Source organism: Pteropus medius, unplaced genomic scaffold, assembly GCF_902729225.1.
Source record: "Pteropus medius unplaced genomic scaffold, Ma_sr-lr_union100, whole genome shotgun sequence".
NCBI classification, from domain to species: Eukaryota; Metazoa; Chordata; class Mammalia; order Chiroptera; family Pteropodidae; genus Pteropus; species Pteropus medius.
In genome coordinates, this window is record NW_024343893.1 from 63418 (window position 1) to 80738 (window position 17321).

General features: G+C 50.6%; 1 protein-coding gene, 1 long non-coding RNA gene and 1 pseudogene across 2 annotated transcripts; all 3 read left to right on the forward strand.

Annotated features, from left to right (window-relative positions):
* The first annotated feature begins 1478 nt into the window (after nt 1-1478).
* On the forward strand, nt 1479-7825 carry LOC120607042 (uncharacterized). The gene is made up of 3 exons (XR_005654044.1): nt 1479-2305; nt 3876-4536; nt 5330-7825. It is a non-coding gene; the product is annotated as an uncharacterized LOC120607042 (long non-coding RNA).
* A 746-nt stretch (nt 7826-8571) lies between these two features.
* LOC120607043 (arf-GAP domain and FG repeat-containing protein 1-like) lies at nt 8572-11983 on the forward strand. Its single transcript, XM_039868647.1, is given in 3 exon segments — nt 8572-8935; nt 10450-10904; nt 10907-11983. Coding segments are annotated over 3 exon segments (1464 nt in total). The 3' UTR covers nt 11552-11983.
* Nucleotides 11984-16232: 4249 nt separating this feature from the next.
* Nucleotides 16233-17314, forward strand: LOC120607039 (arf-GAP domain and FG repeat-containing protein 1-like; annotated as a pseudogene).
* The last annotated feature ends 7 nt before the right edge of the window (nt 17315-17321 follow it).

Below are 17321 nucleotides of genomic sequence, written 5' to 3' on the forward strand. Positions count from 1 at the left end.
CCCAGGTCAACAGGAGAATCTTCTCCAGTAGAGAATGATCACATTCCTGGCCTTGGATCAGCCAGTGGCTACACGTGCCTGTCCCCAACTCTGATTTCACCATCATAAAATTCATGATATTTTGTCTACCTGCTTGCTTAAGCAGAGGAGGAACTTGGGTTGCTTGTGAAAATAAGCATAGTCTATGCCAACAGAGTATAGCCCTCCGGTCCTGTTCTGGGGTGACATCCTTCTCAATGGGGATCAGTGTCAGAGCCTGCATTCTGACCAGGGGTGGGGTGGGGGTCTTAAGAAGCACAACACCCACATGATGGGACGAGAGACCTCCTCTGCGGACAGCAGGGTCGGCAGCCTGGATGAGGTTCCCTTAATGAGGGCGGAGTGTGCAAAACTGGTTTTTGGGTGACAGATACCAAGAGAGCTTTGAGAACTACCTTCTGAGCAGAGGAAGCTCTGGGTGGGAAATGCACACACAAGGGGATGGGGGGAAAGTCTGAAGGCAAAGAGGAGAGCCATCTAGAGCCCGACTCAGCCCCGCACTCCGTCCACATGTGCCCTGTGCCGCCCTCCCTTCCTTGCCCATGAGCGATCATTCCACCCCTCTCCAGGGCCTCCTTCTCCTGCAGATCAGCCCAGAGTCCTGGGGGCTCCAGCTAGGGAAGGTGCTGGCTGCCCTGAAGCAGGGCTGGGGGGAGGAGGCCCGGGGGAAGGAGGGCAGGACAGCACATGGGTATTTCCCCAGCACTGCCAGGCAGGTGGGGCTGAAAATGCCCATCACAGAAACAGCTGCCTGCCTGTCACCCTGGTCACAGCTGGACTCTGGACATGTTCCCTGAACCCTGATCTCACCCCTACAGCCTGAGCCCTTCCTTCCTCACCATTCACCCTAGTTGGGGTTCTGGAACCCCCTCCTGCTGGGGACCCGGTCCCATCACTGCCCCCCCTCCACTCCCCCTTGTCCCACACTCATCCTTCCCTCATTAAATCCCGCCCAGGATCTTGTCCACTTCTGGCCCCGAGCTGTCCCCATGCCCTCCAAACCCTCCTTGCGTCTAGACTCCCATTGCCCACTGAACTCTGCCCCTGTCCCCTTGTCCCCTGTCGCATGTCACCGGGAGCCCCTTCCCCTGGGGCCATCCTGCCCTCCGCCTCCTTAGACATTTGCTTTTCCCTTCTTGGTCTTTCCTCGTCCTTCGGTGTCGCCCTTACCGTCACCCTCCTCACTGCACTCACGGCGTCAGCCTCTCCCTGGTTCTCCTGCACGGTCTTCCCTGGAAACCCCAAGCTCTCACCCTGTGAGCGGTGCCGCGGGTTCTGGGATCTCCAAGGGGAAAACCCAGCGGACATCCCCACAAGAAAGTGCAGGCAAGAGGCAAAGGTGTATTACGCCTGTGCATAAGGGATCCGACCCCGAAAAGGAGAGGTTCGGGGGGCTCCCGGAAAGAAGTGGGGCGCGGTGTTAGAGGGAGCCAGGCGGGGCTCCGCGAGGTGCAGGCAGGAAAAGCAGAGGTTTCCAGGCGCCTGCGCGGTGTGACCACCTGCTTCTCCGTGCGGCGCGCGTCTCATTAGCGCGGTCAATCTCCACCTCTGGACGTGATTCTTATTTAGATGAAGGAAAAGTCACCTTAGAGGCACTCTTGGGCCCTACTGCCCATACGCGGTGATAGGGAATGTCTCTGATTGATGCCGGTCGGCGGCGCCCTAGGCGGGTGAGCTGGGGACACTTACAGGCTCCGCCCCGACCTCTCCCTCAACCCCGCAGCCCGGAGCTGCGCTCCTGTCTCTCCCCATCCGCCTCTCTCCCCGCCGGCCCCGAGCCTCCAGTTTCCCCAGGGTCTCAAATGACTCTGCCCGGGGCCTTGTCCCTCCACGTCCCCGCTGCTGGCGTCTCCGCATTGCACTGGCCAGTGCGCAGCGCGCCCCAGCCTCGGCCTGATGCTCAGAGGACTCGGCTCCGTGCCCGCTGTGTCTCCTCAGGCCCCGTGTCCCAGCCAGCTTCTCTCCAGCTCCGAGACAGACCCCTGTGCCCTTGGACTGAGCTCAGCCACAAGTGGACCTCCCTTCCCACCCAAGGCTTTGCATTTCTGCCCTGACTGGTGCCCGCCAGGCATCAGGGAGGCCCCTCCCCTCCCCCTGGCCGCCACTCCCCTCCCCCTCCCTCTCTCTCTCCCCTCTTGCGGTTGGGGCCATTTCCTGCCTCCCGCTTGCTTAGTGAAACGTGCGTCAAGGTCTGCAAACCTCATCCGCTTTGCTTTCCTTTCCTCAGAGGCCTGGTGCTCAGGCCCTGTTGCTGAGACATGAAAAGGTACTAGGCTTCCTGAGTTGAAGAAGCTGAGGGGATCACAGGGGTCTCATCGTTGACACGCGGACATTTCGATGTCTGGATACGTTAAAAAACAGAGCTCCGCCGAGTCAACTTGAAGGTCTGACTGGCTTTATTAAGCGAATCATGAATGAGACAACATCCCGTGTGGCAACCAGAAAGGCAACTTGGGGGCTGCAAAAAACGGAAGGATTTTTACAGGAAGCAGGGCCAGGCAAGGGAGCTATTAGTGAGGGAAAAGAGGGTTAATTTGGGGGCAGGGCTACCTTTCCTTTGGGGGGATAGAAGGTGGGGGGCAGGTTATCCTGCTGATTGCTTCTTCTTTCTAGGGGGCGTGGGAGAGGGCCCACGGGACAGATTTCCTCATCCCTGTTGACCAGAACATTCCAAACTGATTGATTAAGATACTGTTTCCTGGGGAGGTTGAAACTGCAATTAGATCAGGAATTAAATCGGTGTCTATTACGACTTTTAGCATGCATGATGCCGTTTGGGGCCTCTGGTTCTCTCTTTAACAGTTTCCTGTTTTTGCTCATACCTCTCAGTTAAACTGGTGTGATCGAAGATTAAGGAATTGGTGTCACTGTCAGGTAGCACCCGGTAGCTCTGTCGACCTTCGGTGTGGCTTACAGTTTTGTTTAACCAGTGACATGCACGGGACGTCCCTCAGATTGGGAGGTCACGACAGGGAAGAGAATGACCGACTATAAATGAAGAATCATGACCTGTACTCTCCTCACACAGTCTCAGGTGAAGGACCAGGCTCTGCCCCTAGTCAGACGTGGCTCTAGAGCGGAGCTCTGGCTGGTGACAGTTCAGGTGACCCTGTGACTCGGGCACATGGGAAATCATTGCTCCCAGTCGGCTCTGCCGAGAAGGCCAAACCCAACCTGGCACAGGCTCCCCAGGGTCCCTGGAGACAGGATCCTTGGAACAGGGGTCTGGGGAAGAGCTGCCTAGGCTGAGTGTCTATGTGAGGGTCCCAGGGGGCCCCTCAGGGCAGGACGTGACTATGGGGTCTTTCTCAGGGCAATGGTCATGGGAGGGGCGCAGGGGCTGGACTGAGACTGATCTCCCTCCATTGAGCTGCCCCCTTAAGAATGGTTGTTCCCCCTGCAGTGAATGTCTGCAGGGGCTGGAATCCGGGAAGGGAGCTCTGATCTTAGGAAGTGTGTCTCCACCGTGTGTGTCCTGCACTCAGTGCTCAACCCCCAGCCTGGGACGCAATGCAGGGGGCATGGAGGCAGAGTCCAGGGCTGCCGATCCTGTGTGTGTGAAGTAGAATTCCCCACCCGACACCCAGAGGACAGAGAGGAATCACTCACGGTATACGCGGAGCTGTCCAGTTACTTCCTCATTCTGAAAATTTTTCATTATGGCTTGTGGGGTGTAGTATCCTGTGTCCTGCAGGGTGACCTTCTGGACCAGCAGGAATCCATTAGGGTATATTCTCTCCCAACTGCTTTATGCAGGCCCGGGAATATTTACTTGAGTGTCTATTATGTGTGATGCGATTTGATCATCGGGACCTACATTTTCCCCTTTGTACTAGGCATAGCCTGCAAGACCCTCAGGCAGATTGTGGACAAGGAGAAGCACATCCTTCCCTTTGGCAGCGTGGACTCAGTAGTGAGCTCAGGAGTGGCAGTGGGTTCCAGGAGTTTAAAAGTGAGACTAGGAAGGAAGAGAGAAATTAATCAATATTTGGATCTGTGTATCGGGATAGAGAAACGAGGCCCCGGTGAGTGAGCAGGTTTCTTCACCTCTCCGCCTTGGTGTGAGTGAGTGTGTAAATGTGTGTGTCACCTACGGTCAAGGTCAGCAGCATGGCCACCATTACTTCAGCACCTCCGAACCGCATATTTCTTCTGTTTTGAATACTCTTCCCCAGGTGTCTGCCCGGCTCACCCCCTCTCACTGGCCTCAGACCCCTGCTGCATCTCAGGTGTGTCCGTGGGAGATGCCTTCCCTGACCACCTTCTCTAAAGTCATTCTGTGTTCACTTTCTGACCTTTCCCTGCTCTGTTCCCTTCATGACACTTGTGGGTACCTGACATCATATTCTAGATCTTTCCTTGTCTCTCTCCTCCCCATGGACATGACCTCAGTAGGGGCAGGGGCTTGTCTGATCTCCTTGCACCCCCAGTGCCTGCAACAGGCTGCAAATATCTGTGGGTGAATGAACGTGTGTTCCCAGGGCCCTCCAGCTCCTGGTGAGTATCTGCCCCTTTCTGGGGCTGGTGGTAAGGGCAATGTGTAGAGCCCCTAGATAAGCTTTTCCTGCTGTCGCCCAGACATAAATTGTTAGTACTATCATTAGTTTTCAGAAATTACCGTTCAGTGATGAATAACTTGTCAAACTTATGGTAATTGATGTTTTCCTGCCTGTCACCACCTCAAGATCATGAGATTTTGGTATCGGTGAGCCCCTCCCCCATCCTGCCCTTTGTCCCCTCGTGGAGCCTTAGCCTCCCCAGGAGACCCCAGCCAGTCTCCCTCTCCAGTTCTCCTGTCCACCCCCAGAAAATCATTTCCTCTCATCTGCCAGCAGGTGCCTCCTCCAGGGACCACGCATTCCAGGTGTCCGCTGTCTGCCTCGTTCTTCCCTCAGAGAGAAGAGCTTGAGCTACAGAAATGCTCACAGGCACTGCTGTCTCTCCTCCTGGTGCCCTGAGCCTCCTCCAGGCAGGAGCACTTTTCAGGACACATGCCCGGGAGGGGGGGGCTCTAAGGCCACAACTCTGCCTCTCCCTCCCTTCATTCCTGCCTCCCCTCTCCCCTCCATCCCAATTAGATCCCGTCTGCATTGCTGTTACCTGGGAACTGCTGAGGCCTCTGCCTCCTACAGCTGTAACTTCTCACCCTGCACACACACGCGCACACACACACACACACACACACACACACGCAGACACATGCGTGCACACTCTGCTGGACCTGCACAAGGCTGGGGCGTTTCGGTGGGTGCACGGTACCCTCCTCCACAGCCCTTTCTCATCCTCAAAGCAGGAGCCCTGGGGGCTACAGCAGAAACTCTTTCCATACAGACGTCGCCCCTGCTGTTTATCGGAATCACCTGTGGAACTTTATAGAGAATGTGGTGCCCCTGTGACACCTGAGGAATGCTACTTCAGCCGCCGCCCAGCGAATGCGGATGTCCTGCCAGGCTGAGACCGAGGATGTGGGGGCGGGGCAGCTCCCCCCCGACCTCCTGGGCACAAGGACGGTCTGAAGACCCTGTGGAAATTCAGGTTCTGACTCGAGGCGCACCATGGACGCCATGGTCTGCATCTCACAAGCTCTCGGGGACGCCGATCACACTGTCTTAGAGAGCAGACTTTTGATGGAAAGGCTGATGTTGGAACCCAATGATGTTGGCCATGTGCCAACCCAACCGTAGCCTGAACTATGTCCTGGCCTTGGGTCCCTCAGCACCACACACAGAGACCAGGGATCCCTCAACCTGGGGGATTCTTTCCATTTGTGACACAGAAACCCAGCTGGGCACTGGAATCTTCCCCCTGTTCTCAAATGCTCTGGGAAGGCTGGATTTCCTCCCGGCAGGAAGGTCACAGAGATGACTCTGAGGGTGAGAAAGGGGCAAGCTGGGTGATGACAGGTAAGGGGACCCACCTTCCTTCTCCAGTGTCACCAGCCTGGCCTCTGCTTCCAGGGACCGAGACCCAGGGCCTTGTGGCTCAGTGGAGCCACAGTTCCAGGGTGTGCAGAGGGGGGTGACCTGCGTATTCCAGGAAGAGAGGACGGTGGTGGGCGTTCAGGTGGCTGTTGGCTCCCTGATCCTTGGGGGTCGGTTTCGGGGAGACCCTCCCTCTCATGTCTGTTGCTGAGCTGTGGCTCAGACCCTGTCCATGAGCTCCTCTGTCCTCTATCTGGGGGAATTTCCTGGGGTCACCCTGCCTTCTCCATAGGTGGTGCCAGGCAGGAAGTGGGGAGGTGCACAGGGACCCCTGACAGAGCAGGGGATCCGAGGCCCCTAGGGGGAGCAAGGGGACAGAGCAGGCATGCGGGAGGGGCCCAGAGGGTCAGTGGGATGGAAATCAGGCCCCTCCACCTCTTTAGCCAAAGCCAGGTTCACCTATTAAGTTTCTGTGTGTTGTCTGGGTGTCTCAGTTCCACACCCTGAAGGGCATGAGGAGACCTGCAGTCTAGGCCGGGGGCTGCACCAGCGATGCTGGCCAGGGTTCCGAGGGTGTGAGCTGACCATCGGCCCTGGGCATAGGTGGACTCTGACCTCCAGACTGAGAGGCCTGTCAGCCTGGGTCCTGGTCACTGTGGTTTCAGGCACGCAAGGTTCTTTCCTGCTGGGCGACTAGTCCCTTGGCTGTGTGTTCCTTCATTTCTGCATCTCGTCTGTGTCTGTTTTGTTGTTTGTCATAGGAAAGAGATCTCATGAGAACAGGGATCTAACCCCCTGGGGACAATCAATCTTTGATTGACAAGCAAAAATATCAAGAAAACATATTAGTATCTCAGAGATCGTAAAGTCAACGTCGGCCATCTGAGCAGGTGCTTTAAAACATCTTACTGTTTGTCCTGATACAACCTGACAAGATATTTCAAAGAATTTCGTAACTCTCTTGCAAGTGGAAGTAGACTTTTCAAAGCCTTATCAACAATTTTCAAGACGTTTCGACACATAACAGGGATGTGAACCCAGCCCATGCCTGCCGGAGAGGAAACAAACCAAAAGAGAAAAGTGGGGAAAGAAGCTTTTCAGAAAAGAGAACAGGCTGCCAAAACGGTTCCCTTGCATAAGGAGCCTTTTAAGGTCCTTAAAGATCGTTGACCAAGGACAATACGAATCTTAAAGGTCTGCTGTAGAGAAGCTTGAAAAGGCGTAGCCATCTGAATGATGAACTGCACTTATTCCAACTGTTATCAGCTAATGGGTTTTGCCTCATCGTCCCTGTCTCATGGTAAAGAAATATTTTTTAAATGTAACTCTCAGGTTGCTGGCTGTATCTGTCAGTAATATGTATGTGCGTGTCTGGAGGAAAGGATTACAAGTGGTTTATTAAAAATCCTTGCTTACCTGGCTTCAATAAATTGAGACATGCAGTGTTATCCACCTCAAACGCTTTTCACGGTCACATGATCTGGGAAGATATTTAGTATGAAAACTCATTTAAGATGCCTCAATAGAAAAAGAATTGTCTTTAGGATTCTCAATATTTCACATAATATTTCATTTTCTCTGGATTTACAAAAAAGAATAAGTGCATTTTATCTCTCACAAGTTTTGCCAACAGGAAAAGAGCCTGAGATACTAATTGACTATACCTACTATCCCATGAAATTTTCATGAGTAATCGAAACATAAATATTGACGTTTTGGCATCGGAGGGGATGGGGTGGGAGGGTGCAGTCAGCCCGCACGCGCTAGGACTGAGATCCTGACACTGTCCAGTCACCGACCAATTTCACTTGGGGCAGTCATTTGTAAGGAACGATGCCGCAGTACACGATTCTGAACACAGAAAAGAAAACCTCATGACAGATTTCTCTTCTTCAGGAGATGTTTCTACCTAATGATAGTCAGGACTTTGCGTCATTGCCAATACGATTCTTGAGATGGTCAGAATATAAGAGTATATGGTCTAGAGACGAGGTAGATTTATTATCATTATTTTCTCCCCAGTGTCTAGAAACCTTCCTCATGTGACTTTGCAGGATAGCCCAGTGCTGTCACTCTGATCTGTGGCTGTCCTCCTCAAAAACCCTCCGTTTTATAGCTGATGAGCTAGCTAGAAGCAGTTGTCACTTCAACACCCCAGAATATGCCTCCTTCTGAAGCTTAAGGTGCCCTTTGTCCAAGGCCAGCCCTAAAGAGTTAGTCACTTCCTGTTTCCTTGAGCACATTATGTTCTTTTGCCATTTCACTCGGTGAATTAAATAAATGCCTATCCTGTGAGCAACACAAAATTTAGCTCCACCCAGAGATTATTTAGATGAACAAGTGTGCTGAAGCTTCAGGTACTGAAAGTAGTTACTATGTTTTCCACATGAATGATGGGATGACATCATCACAGAGACAACTATTTTTAGAATTGGAAATCTAATGTTTTACAACAGATCCAAGATAGAAGGAATTTCATCCCAACACAAACTCTTATGAAATGAATACCCTCCCAGATGAAAACGTAATCCGATGTTTGGTGAAAAACACTGTTCTATAAAAGGCTCCAGAATTCTAAAGGTCTGCACTGTGGCAGACTAGCACAGCTGCCATGTTCTCCAAGGATTCCATTATGGCCTTTATCAAACACTACGCCATGAAATGGATGGAGGAGGCCGTGGAGAACTTAGTCGTGGCTAACATAAGCGTATATCTCCACGAGCGATTCGAGACATTTCTAGGGGACCACTGGATGTCCAGGTGGGTTTTCACGACGATCGTCAAGTTTCTGATCAAAAAGACCCTCGTGTTCATGCTGGGTGGTCTTGCTACATTCCTACAGAATCTGACTGTCAGCAAATCTTTAAGGAATATCCTGTCTATTTTTCAAAAGCATAAGATATTTCCGGAAGTGACTGAAGTCATTGTGGATAAATCACTACCAGAATACCTGGGCTTTGACACCCAAAGGAAAGGTAAGCAAAAGACAGGAGCGAGTGAGGCTAATCAGACTAAGGGGCTCTGGCACAGCGAAGGACGAGGTACACTACAGAACAGATACGGAGCCACGTTGAAATGGAGCCTGACCTGCCGTCCCAGAGGAACTATCTGATGCCTCCAACGTTTGGAATGTTGCAACAAGGCCAGATACCCTTTGCGCTGAGCCTAAAACTACATCGTGTGCCAGAGAACTCTTCACCAGATAATGATAAAGTAGATGACATGATACTGGAATTTATTGTTACAAAAATATTTCATTTCTTACTGTGAAATTGAAGTCTTACACGGAAATTTCATGTTGAAGAAGGAAATTTAATACCTTACAAAGAAATGTAATGTCTTATAAAGACATTTAATCTAACTGGGAAATTATGTCTAACAAACAAATCTAATGCCTAAAAAGATGACTTAACGTCTTACAAAGAAATTGAACATCATACAAGACAATCTTATAGCTACCAAGCTATTTAACTTCCTACATAGAAATTGAATTTCTAAAGAAAGAAATTTAAAGTTTCAAAAATCTTTCCTATCTGACCGGAAACCTTAATGTGGTACAAGGAAATGCTATATCTTACAAAGACCCTTGGCACTGGGCCTAAAATGACATCGTGTCTCTAAGAAGTGTTTACAAGCTGACAGGAAAGAAAATGTTACCGCTCTTGGACTGATGACTACCAAAAGTAACCAAAAGTTAGAAACATCCTTTACAATGAACATCGCTATGTTCTGTTACTGCACCAGTAGAGATGCCTTCCTGCTATGGATGCCACTGTCCCCCTTCCCTTTCTTATAAACACCTCCTCACCTTTTGCTCCTTAACAGAAGACTCTTGGGGTTTCTGCCTGAATCGGTGCTTCCTGAACAGCTATCCAGGATTTCAAATAACTGTGTTGTATTTCAAATAAATGCTCTCTTTCATTTCAAAGGTCTCTCGCGTTCGCCTTTTGTTTCTAGTTTACCATACCTGGCTCAGAAATCGGGGTCGCACGCGGCCTCACCGTCAGGGACCGGCATCTCTGGAATGGGGTACGGAGCCTCCAGAGCCACCGACGTGCCCGCCGCGTGCATGGAGCGTGCGCTCCTTGGTGCGCGGCCCTCCTAGGTCCAGACCTCCTCCCTCTTTTGGTTGAGGTCACGTGCGTTTAGCCGCGACTCGGAGGGGGTTCTCCCTCAAGGAGGACGATGGTGCAGCGCTGGCCTGTGAGGGACGCCGCAGGCGCGTGGGACCACGTGGAGCATCATCTTTGCTTTCTCGTCTTCTCGTGGAGCGCGCCCGTTTCAGAAGTGCCCTGGAAGCGGCGCGCGGGCTTCTTTCCCTGCTGGGCGCCTCGTCCCTTGGCCGAGTGTTCTTTCGTTTCCTCTTCTTGTCTGTCTCTGGTTGGTTGGTTGTCGTAGGAAAGATTTCATAAGGACAGGAATCCAAACCTCTCCAAGACAATCGATCTCTGATTGAGGAGCAGAACTTTCGAGAAAAGAAATTAATTTCTTTCCCCCTTCCTCGTCTTTTCCCCTCTGGAGAAGTGGGGAAGGTGGCGGCGGCGGCGGCGGTTGTCCGGGCCGGGCGGGTCCGTGGGTCCCCTCAGCCCCCGCCCCGCAGCGCCCGCGCCGCGGCCAGAGCAGGGGAGTCGAGCGGCGGCGGCCAGGGCGGCCAGCGCTAGGTCGAAGCAGGAGGAGACGCCCCCGAAGATGCTGCGGGACAGAACCGGCCTCCCGCTCTCCCGAAAGCGCCTCGCCTGCGACCAGCGCGGCCCCATCTACCGGAACAAGTCGAACAAGTCGGGCCGCCCCTTCCTCTGTCCCTCCTGCTCCGGCAGCCTGCGAGGGTGACATCCCACACACAGGGCGAAATCTGTCTCCATGACAACATTCACACAAGAGGAAATGGCATTCCCGCAAAAACACGGCAAGGAAGTCTGGAAACAGATTTGGCTAGGATTATTTGCTCTGATAGGTCTTCAGCAATTCCAGACTTCAGGGATCCACAAAATGTGAAAGGGTTCCTACAAGAAAACTATGAGAAGAAACGGTGGCGTGGGCCACCAGAACAAGCCACAGTGGTGGCGGCAGTTCACGGATCTCTTTCAGGGTCCCCTGCCTGTAGCACAAGCAGCACACCCGAGGTCAAAGCACTGAAGTCTCTTTTGGGAGATTCAGCTCCAACACTGCACTTGAATTAGGGCACACCTAGTCAGTCGCCTGTTGCAGGTCGCTCTCAAGGCCAGCGGCAGGGAAAGAAGCAGTGTGACCTGGGAAGCGATCTTGGCTGGGACATATTTGCAGCTCCAGCTCCTCAGTCAACAGTTACAGCCAATTTGGCTAACTCTGCACATTTCAACAGTCAGGCAGCTCAGAATTCTGTAAATGCGGATTTTCAGACCTTTGATGCATTTGGACAGTCTAGGGGTTCGAGTCATTTTGGAGGTTTCCCCACAGCGAGTCGCTCTGCTTTGCAGCCCCAAACTACAGGTGGAAGTGCTCAATCAGTAAATGCTAATTTTGCTCATTTGGATAAGCTCCCCATTCCTCCAGTGCTGATTCTGGAACTCAATACTCCCCAGACTCATCAAGCAGCATCAGCTCTTACTTAGTAAAGTTTCAACAAATAAAGCTGGTCTACAGAGAAATATGCAGCACTTGCTCATTTAGACAATAGCTTCCCTGCTGGATGAGGTGGTGATCAGGGGAGTGGCCTCTGGGCCACAGAGAAAGCTCCTGTTGGTTCTGTGGTTGCAGTTCCCAGTCAGCCAAGTGCATCTTCAGACAAATATGCAGCCCTGGCAGAACTAGACAGCGCTTTCAGCTCTGCGGCCACCTCCAGGAATGCGTACACTTCCACAAGTGAGGCTAGCCGCGGGGCTTTGGAACAGTGCCAGCGGGTGCTTCTGCGCAGACACAGCCTGCTCCTTCGAGTGCGCCTGCTCCGTGTGGAGCCACGCCTTCCACAGATCCATTACCGCCGCTGTAGTCTCTACAAACAGCGTAGAGAGCCACATTTCCCCCTTAGTTGGAAAGCAAGTAAAAAAAAAAAAAAAGTGTCCCGATGCTTCTAGTGAATGACGATGGCACTCAGGGTGCAGGGCTGTTCCAGAGAGGTGAGGGAAATTGCTTTTGAGTACATTTCCCTCACAATCCAGTGCACAAGGAACGTCCTGTCACAAAGTTGGGGTTGATGAAGGACAGAAGTAGAGGTCAGTAACTTAACAATCACACCAAAGAGCTGACAACAAAATCAGCCCAGAGACTAGAGGTCGAGGGAAAAACGGTGAAGTTCGGAAGGTAGAGAGTCGTCCCCACCGCACTTGAGGGAACATCAAAGGCTCCGGAGGTCAGAGAGGGTCCAGGGCTCTGAGATGCCACAGGAGCTTGGTACCACGTGGAGCATCATCGCTGCTCTCTCATCTTTTTGTGGTTCCTGACCTTTGAAGAAGTGCCCTGGAAGCAGCACGCAAGGTTCTTTCCTGCTGGGCGACTAGTCCCTTGGCTGTGTGTTCCTTCATTTCTGCATCTCGTCTGTGTCTGTTTCATTGTCTGTCATAGGAAAGAGATTTCATGAGGACAGGGATCTAATCCCCTGGGGACAATCAATCTTTGATTGACAAGCAAAATTTTCAAGAAAACATATTACTATCTCAGAGATCGTAAAGTCAACATTGGCCATCGGAGCAGGTGCTTTAAAACATCTTACTGTTTGTCTTGCTGCAACCGGACAAGTTATTTCAAAGAATTTCTTAACTCTCTTACAAGTGGAAGTAGACTTTGTAAAGCCTTATCAGCAATTTTCAAGATGTTTCGACACATAACAGGGATATGAACCCAGCCCATGCCTGCCGGAGAGGAAACTAACCAAAGGAGAATCGTGGGGAAAGAAGCTTTTCAGAAAAGAGAACATGCTGCCAAAAAGGTTCCCTTGCATAAGGAGCCTTTTAAGGTCCTTAAAGATCGTTGACCAAGGACAGTACGAATCTTAAACGTCTGCGGTACAGAAGCTTGAAAAGGCGTAGCCATCTGAATGATGAACTGCACTTGTTCCAACTGTTATCAGCTAATGGGTTTTGCCTCATCGTCCCTGTGTCATGGTAAAGAAATATTTTTTAAATGTAACTCTCAGGTTGCTGGCTGTATCTGTCAGTAATATGTATGTGTGTGTCTGGAGGAAAGGATTACAAGTGGTTTATTAAAAATCCTTGCTTACCTAGCTTCAATAAATTGAGACATGCAATGTTATCCACCTCAAACGCTTTTCACGATCACACGATCTGGGAAGATATTTAGTATGAAAACTCATTTAAGATGCCTCAATAGAAAAAGAATTGTCTTTAGGATTCTCAATATTTCACATAATATTTCATTTTCTCTGGATTTACAAAAAAGAATAAGTGCATTTTATCTCTCACAAGTTTTACCAACAGGAAAAGAGCCTGAGATACTAATTGACTATATCTACTATCCCATGAAATTTTCATGAGTAATCGAAACATAAATATTGACGTTTTGGCATCGGAGGGGATGGGGTGGGAGGGTGCAGTCAGCCCGCACGCGCTAGGACTGAGATCCTCACACTGTCCAGTCACCGACCAATTTCACTTGGGGCAGTCATTTGTAAGGAACGATGCCGCAGTACACGATTCTGAACACAGAAAAGAAAACCTCATGACAGATTTCTCTTCTTCAGGAGATGTTTCTACCTAATGATAGTCAGGACTTTGCGTCATTGCCAATACGATTCTTGAGATGGTCAGAATATAAGAGTAGATGGTCTAGAGACGAGGTAGATTTATTATCATTATTTTCTCCCCAGTGTCTAGAAACCTTCCTCATGTGACTTTGCAGGATAGCCCAGTGCTGTCACTCTGATCTGTGGCTGTCCTCCTCAAAAACCCTCCGTTTTATAGCTGATGAGCTAGCTAGAAGCAGTTGTCACTTCAACACCCCAGAATATGCCTCCTTCTGAAGCTTAAGGTGCCCTTTGTCCAAGGCCAGCCCTAAAGAGTTAGTCACTTCCTGTTTCCTTGAGCACATTATGTTCTTTTGACATTTCACTCCGTGAATTAAATAAATGCCTATCCTGTGAGCAACACAAAATGTAGCTCCACCCAGGGATTATTCAGATGAACAAGTGTGCTGAAGCTTCAGGTACTGAAAATAGTTACTATGTTTTCCACATGAATGACGGGATGACATCATCACAGAGACAACTATTTTTAGAATTGGAAATCTAATGTTTTACAACAGATCCAAGATAGAAGGAATTTCATCCCAACACAAACTCTTATGAAATGAATACCCTCTCAGATGAAAACGTAATCCGATGTTTGGTGAAAAACACTATTCTATAAAAGGGTCCACAATTCTAAACGTCTGCACTGTGGCAGACTAGCACAGCTGCCATGTTCTCCAAGGATTCCATTATGGCCTATTTCAAACACTACGCCATGAAATGGATGGAGGAGGCCGTGGAGAACTTAGTCGTGGCTAACATAAGCGTATATCTCCACGAACGATTCGAGACATTTCTAGGGGACCACTGGATGTCCAGGTGGGTTTTCACCACGATCGTCAAGTTTCTGATCAAAAAGACCCTCGTGTTCATGCTGGGTGGTCTTGCTACATTCGTACAGAATCTGACTGTCGGCAAATCTTTAACGAGTATCCTGCCTATTTTTCAAAAGCATAAGATATTTCCGGAAGTGACTGAAGTCATTGTGGATAAATCACTACCAGAATACCTGGGCTTTGACACCCAAAGGAAAGGTAAGCAAAAGACAGGAGCGAGTGAGGCTAATCAGACTAAGGGGCTCTGGCACAGCGAAGGACGAGGTACACTACAGAACAGATACGGAGCCACGTTGACATGGAGCCTGACCTGCCGTCCCAGAGGAACTATCTGATGCCTCCAACGTTCGGAATGTTGCAACAAGGCCAGATACCCTTTGCGCTGAGCCTAAAACTACATCGTGTGCCAGAGAACTATTCACCAGATAATGATAAAGTAGATGACACGATACTGGAATTTATTGTGTTACAAAAATATTTCATTTCTTACTGTGAAATTGAAGTCTTACACGGATATTTAATGTCGAAGAAGGAAATTTAATACCTTACAAAGAAATTTAATGTCTTATAAAGACATTTAATCTAACTGGGAAATTATGACTAACAAACAAATCTAATGCCTAAAAAGATGATTTAACGTCTTACAAAGAAATTGAACATCATACAAGACAATCTCATATCTACCAAGCTATTTAACTTCTTACATAGAAATTGAATTTCTAAACAAAGAAATTTAAAGTTTCAAAAATCTTTCCTATCTGACCGGAAACCTTAATGTGGTACAAGGAAATGCTATATCTTACAAAGACCCTTGGCACTGGGCCTAAAATGACATCGTGTCTCTAAGAAGTGTTTCCAAGCTGACAAGAAAGAAAATGTTACCGCTCTCGGACTGATGACTACCAAAAGTAACCAAAAGTTAGAAACATCCTTTACAATGACCATCGCTATGTTCTGTTACGGCACCAGTAGAGATGCCTTCCTGCTATGGATGCCACTGTCCCCCTTCCCTTTCTTATAAACACCTCCTCACCTTTTGCTCCTTAACAGAAGACTCTTGGGGTTTCTGCCTGAATCGGTGCTTCCTGAACAGCTATCCAGGATTTCAAATAAATGTGTTGTATTTCAAATAAATGCTCTCTTTCATTTCAAAGGTCTCTCGCGTTCGCCTTTTGTTTCTAGTTTACCATACCTGGCTCAGAAATCGGGGTCGCACGCGGCCTCACCGTCAGGGACCGGCATCTCTGGAATGGGGTACGGCGCCTCCAGAGCCACCGACGTGCCCGCCGCTTGCATGGAGCGTGCGCTCCTTGGTGCGCCGCCCTCCTAGGTCCAGACCTCCTCCCTCTTTTGGTTGAGGTCACGTGCGTTTACCCGCGACTCGGAGGGGGTTCTCCCTCAAGGAGGGCGATGGTGCAGCGCTGGCCTGTGAGGGACGCCGCAGGCCCGTGGGACCACGTGGAGCATCATCTTTGCTTTCTCGTCTTCTCGTGGAGCGCGCTCGTTTCAGAAGTGCCCTGGAAGCGGCGCGCGGGCTTCTTTCCCTGCTGGGCGCCTCGTCCCTTGGCCGAGTGTTCTTTCGTTTCCTCTTCTTGTCTGTCTCTGGTTGGTTGGTTGTCGTAGGAAAGACTTCATAAAGACAGGAATCCAAACCTCTCCAAGACAATCGATCTCTGATTGAGGAGCAGAACTTTCGAGAAAAGAAATTAATTTCTTTCCCCCTTCCTCATCTTTTCCCCTCTGGAGAAGTGGGGAAGGTGGCGGCGGCGGCGGCGGTTGTCCGGGCCGGGCGGGTCCGTGGGTCCCCTCAGCCCCCGCCCTGCAGCGCCCGCGCCGCGGCCAGAGCAGGGGAGTCGAGCGGCGGATGCCAGGGCGCCCAGCGCTAGGTCGAAGCAGGAGGAGACGCCCCCGAAGATGCTGCGGGACAGAACCGGCCTCCCGCTCTCCCGAAAGCGCCTCGGCTGCGTCCAGCGCGGCCCCATCTACCGGAACAAGTCGAACAAGTCGGGCCGCCCCTTCCTCTGTCCCTCCTGCTCCGGCAGCCTGCGAGGGTGACATCCCACACACAGGGCGAAATCTGTCTCCACGACAACATTCACACAAGAGGAAATGGCATTCCCGCAAAAACACGGCAAGGAAGTCTGGAAACAGATTTGGCTAGGATTATTTGCTGATAGATCTTCAGCAATTCCAGACTTCAGGGATCCACAAAATGTGAAAGGGTTCCTACAAGAAAACTATGAGAAGAAACGGTGGCGTGGGCCACCAGAACAAGCCACAGAGGTGGCAGCAGTTCACGCATCTCTTTCAGGGTCCCCTGCCTGTAGCACAAGCAGCACACCCGAGGTCAAAGCACGGAAGTCTCTTTTGGGAGATTCAGCTCCAACACTGCACTTGAATTAGGGCACACCTAGTCAGTCGCCTGTTGCAGGTCGCTCTCAAGGCCAGCGGAAGGGAAAGAAGCAGTTTGACCTGGGAAGCGATCTTGGCTGAGACATATTTGCAGCTCCAGCTCCTCAGTCAACAGTTACAGCCAATTTGGCTAACTCTGCACATTTCAACAGTCACGCAGCTCAGAATTCTGTAAATGCGGATTTTCCGACCTTTGAAGCATTTGGACAGTCTAGGGGTTCTAGTCATTTTGGAGGTTTCCCCACAGCAAGGCACTCTGCTTTGCAGCCCCAAACTACAGGTGGAAGTGCTCAATCAGTAAATGCTAATTTTGCTCATTTGGATAAGTTCCCCAAATCCTCCAGTGCTGATTCTGGAACCTCAATACTCCCCAGACTCATCAAGCAGCATCAG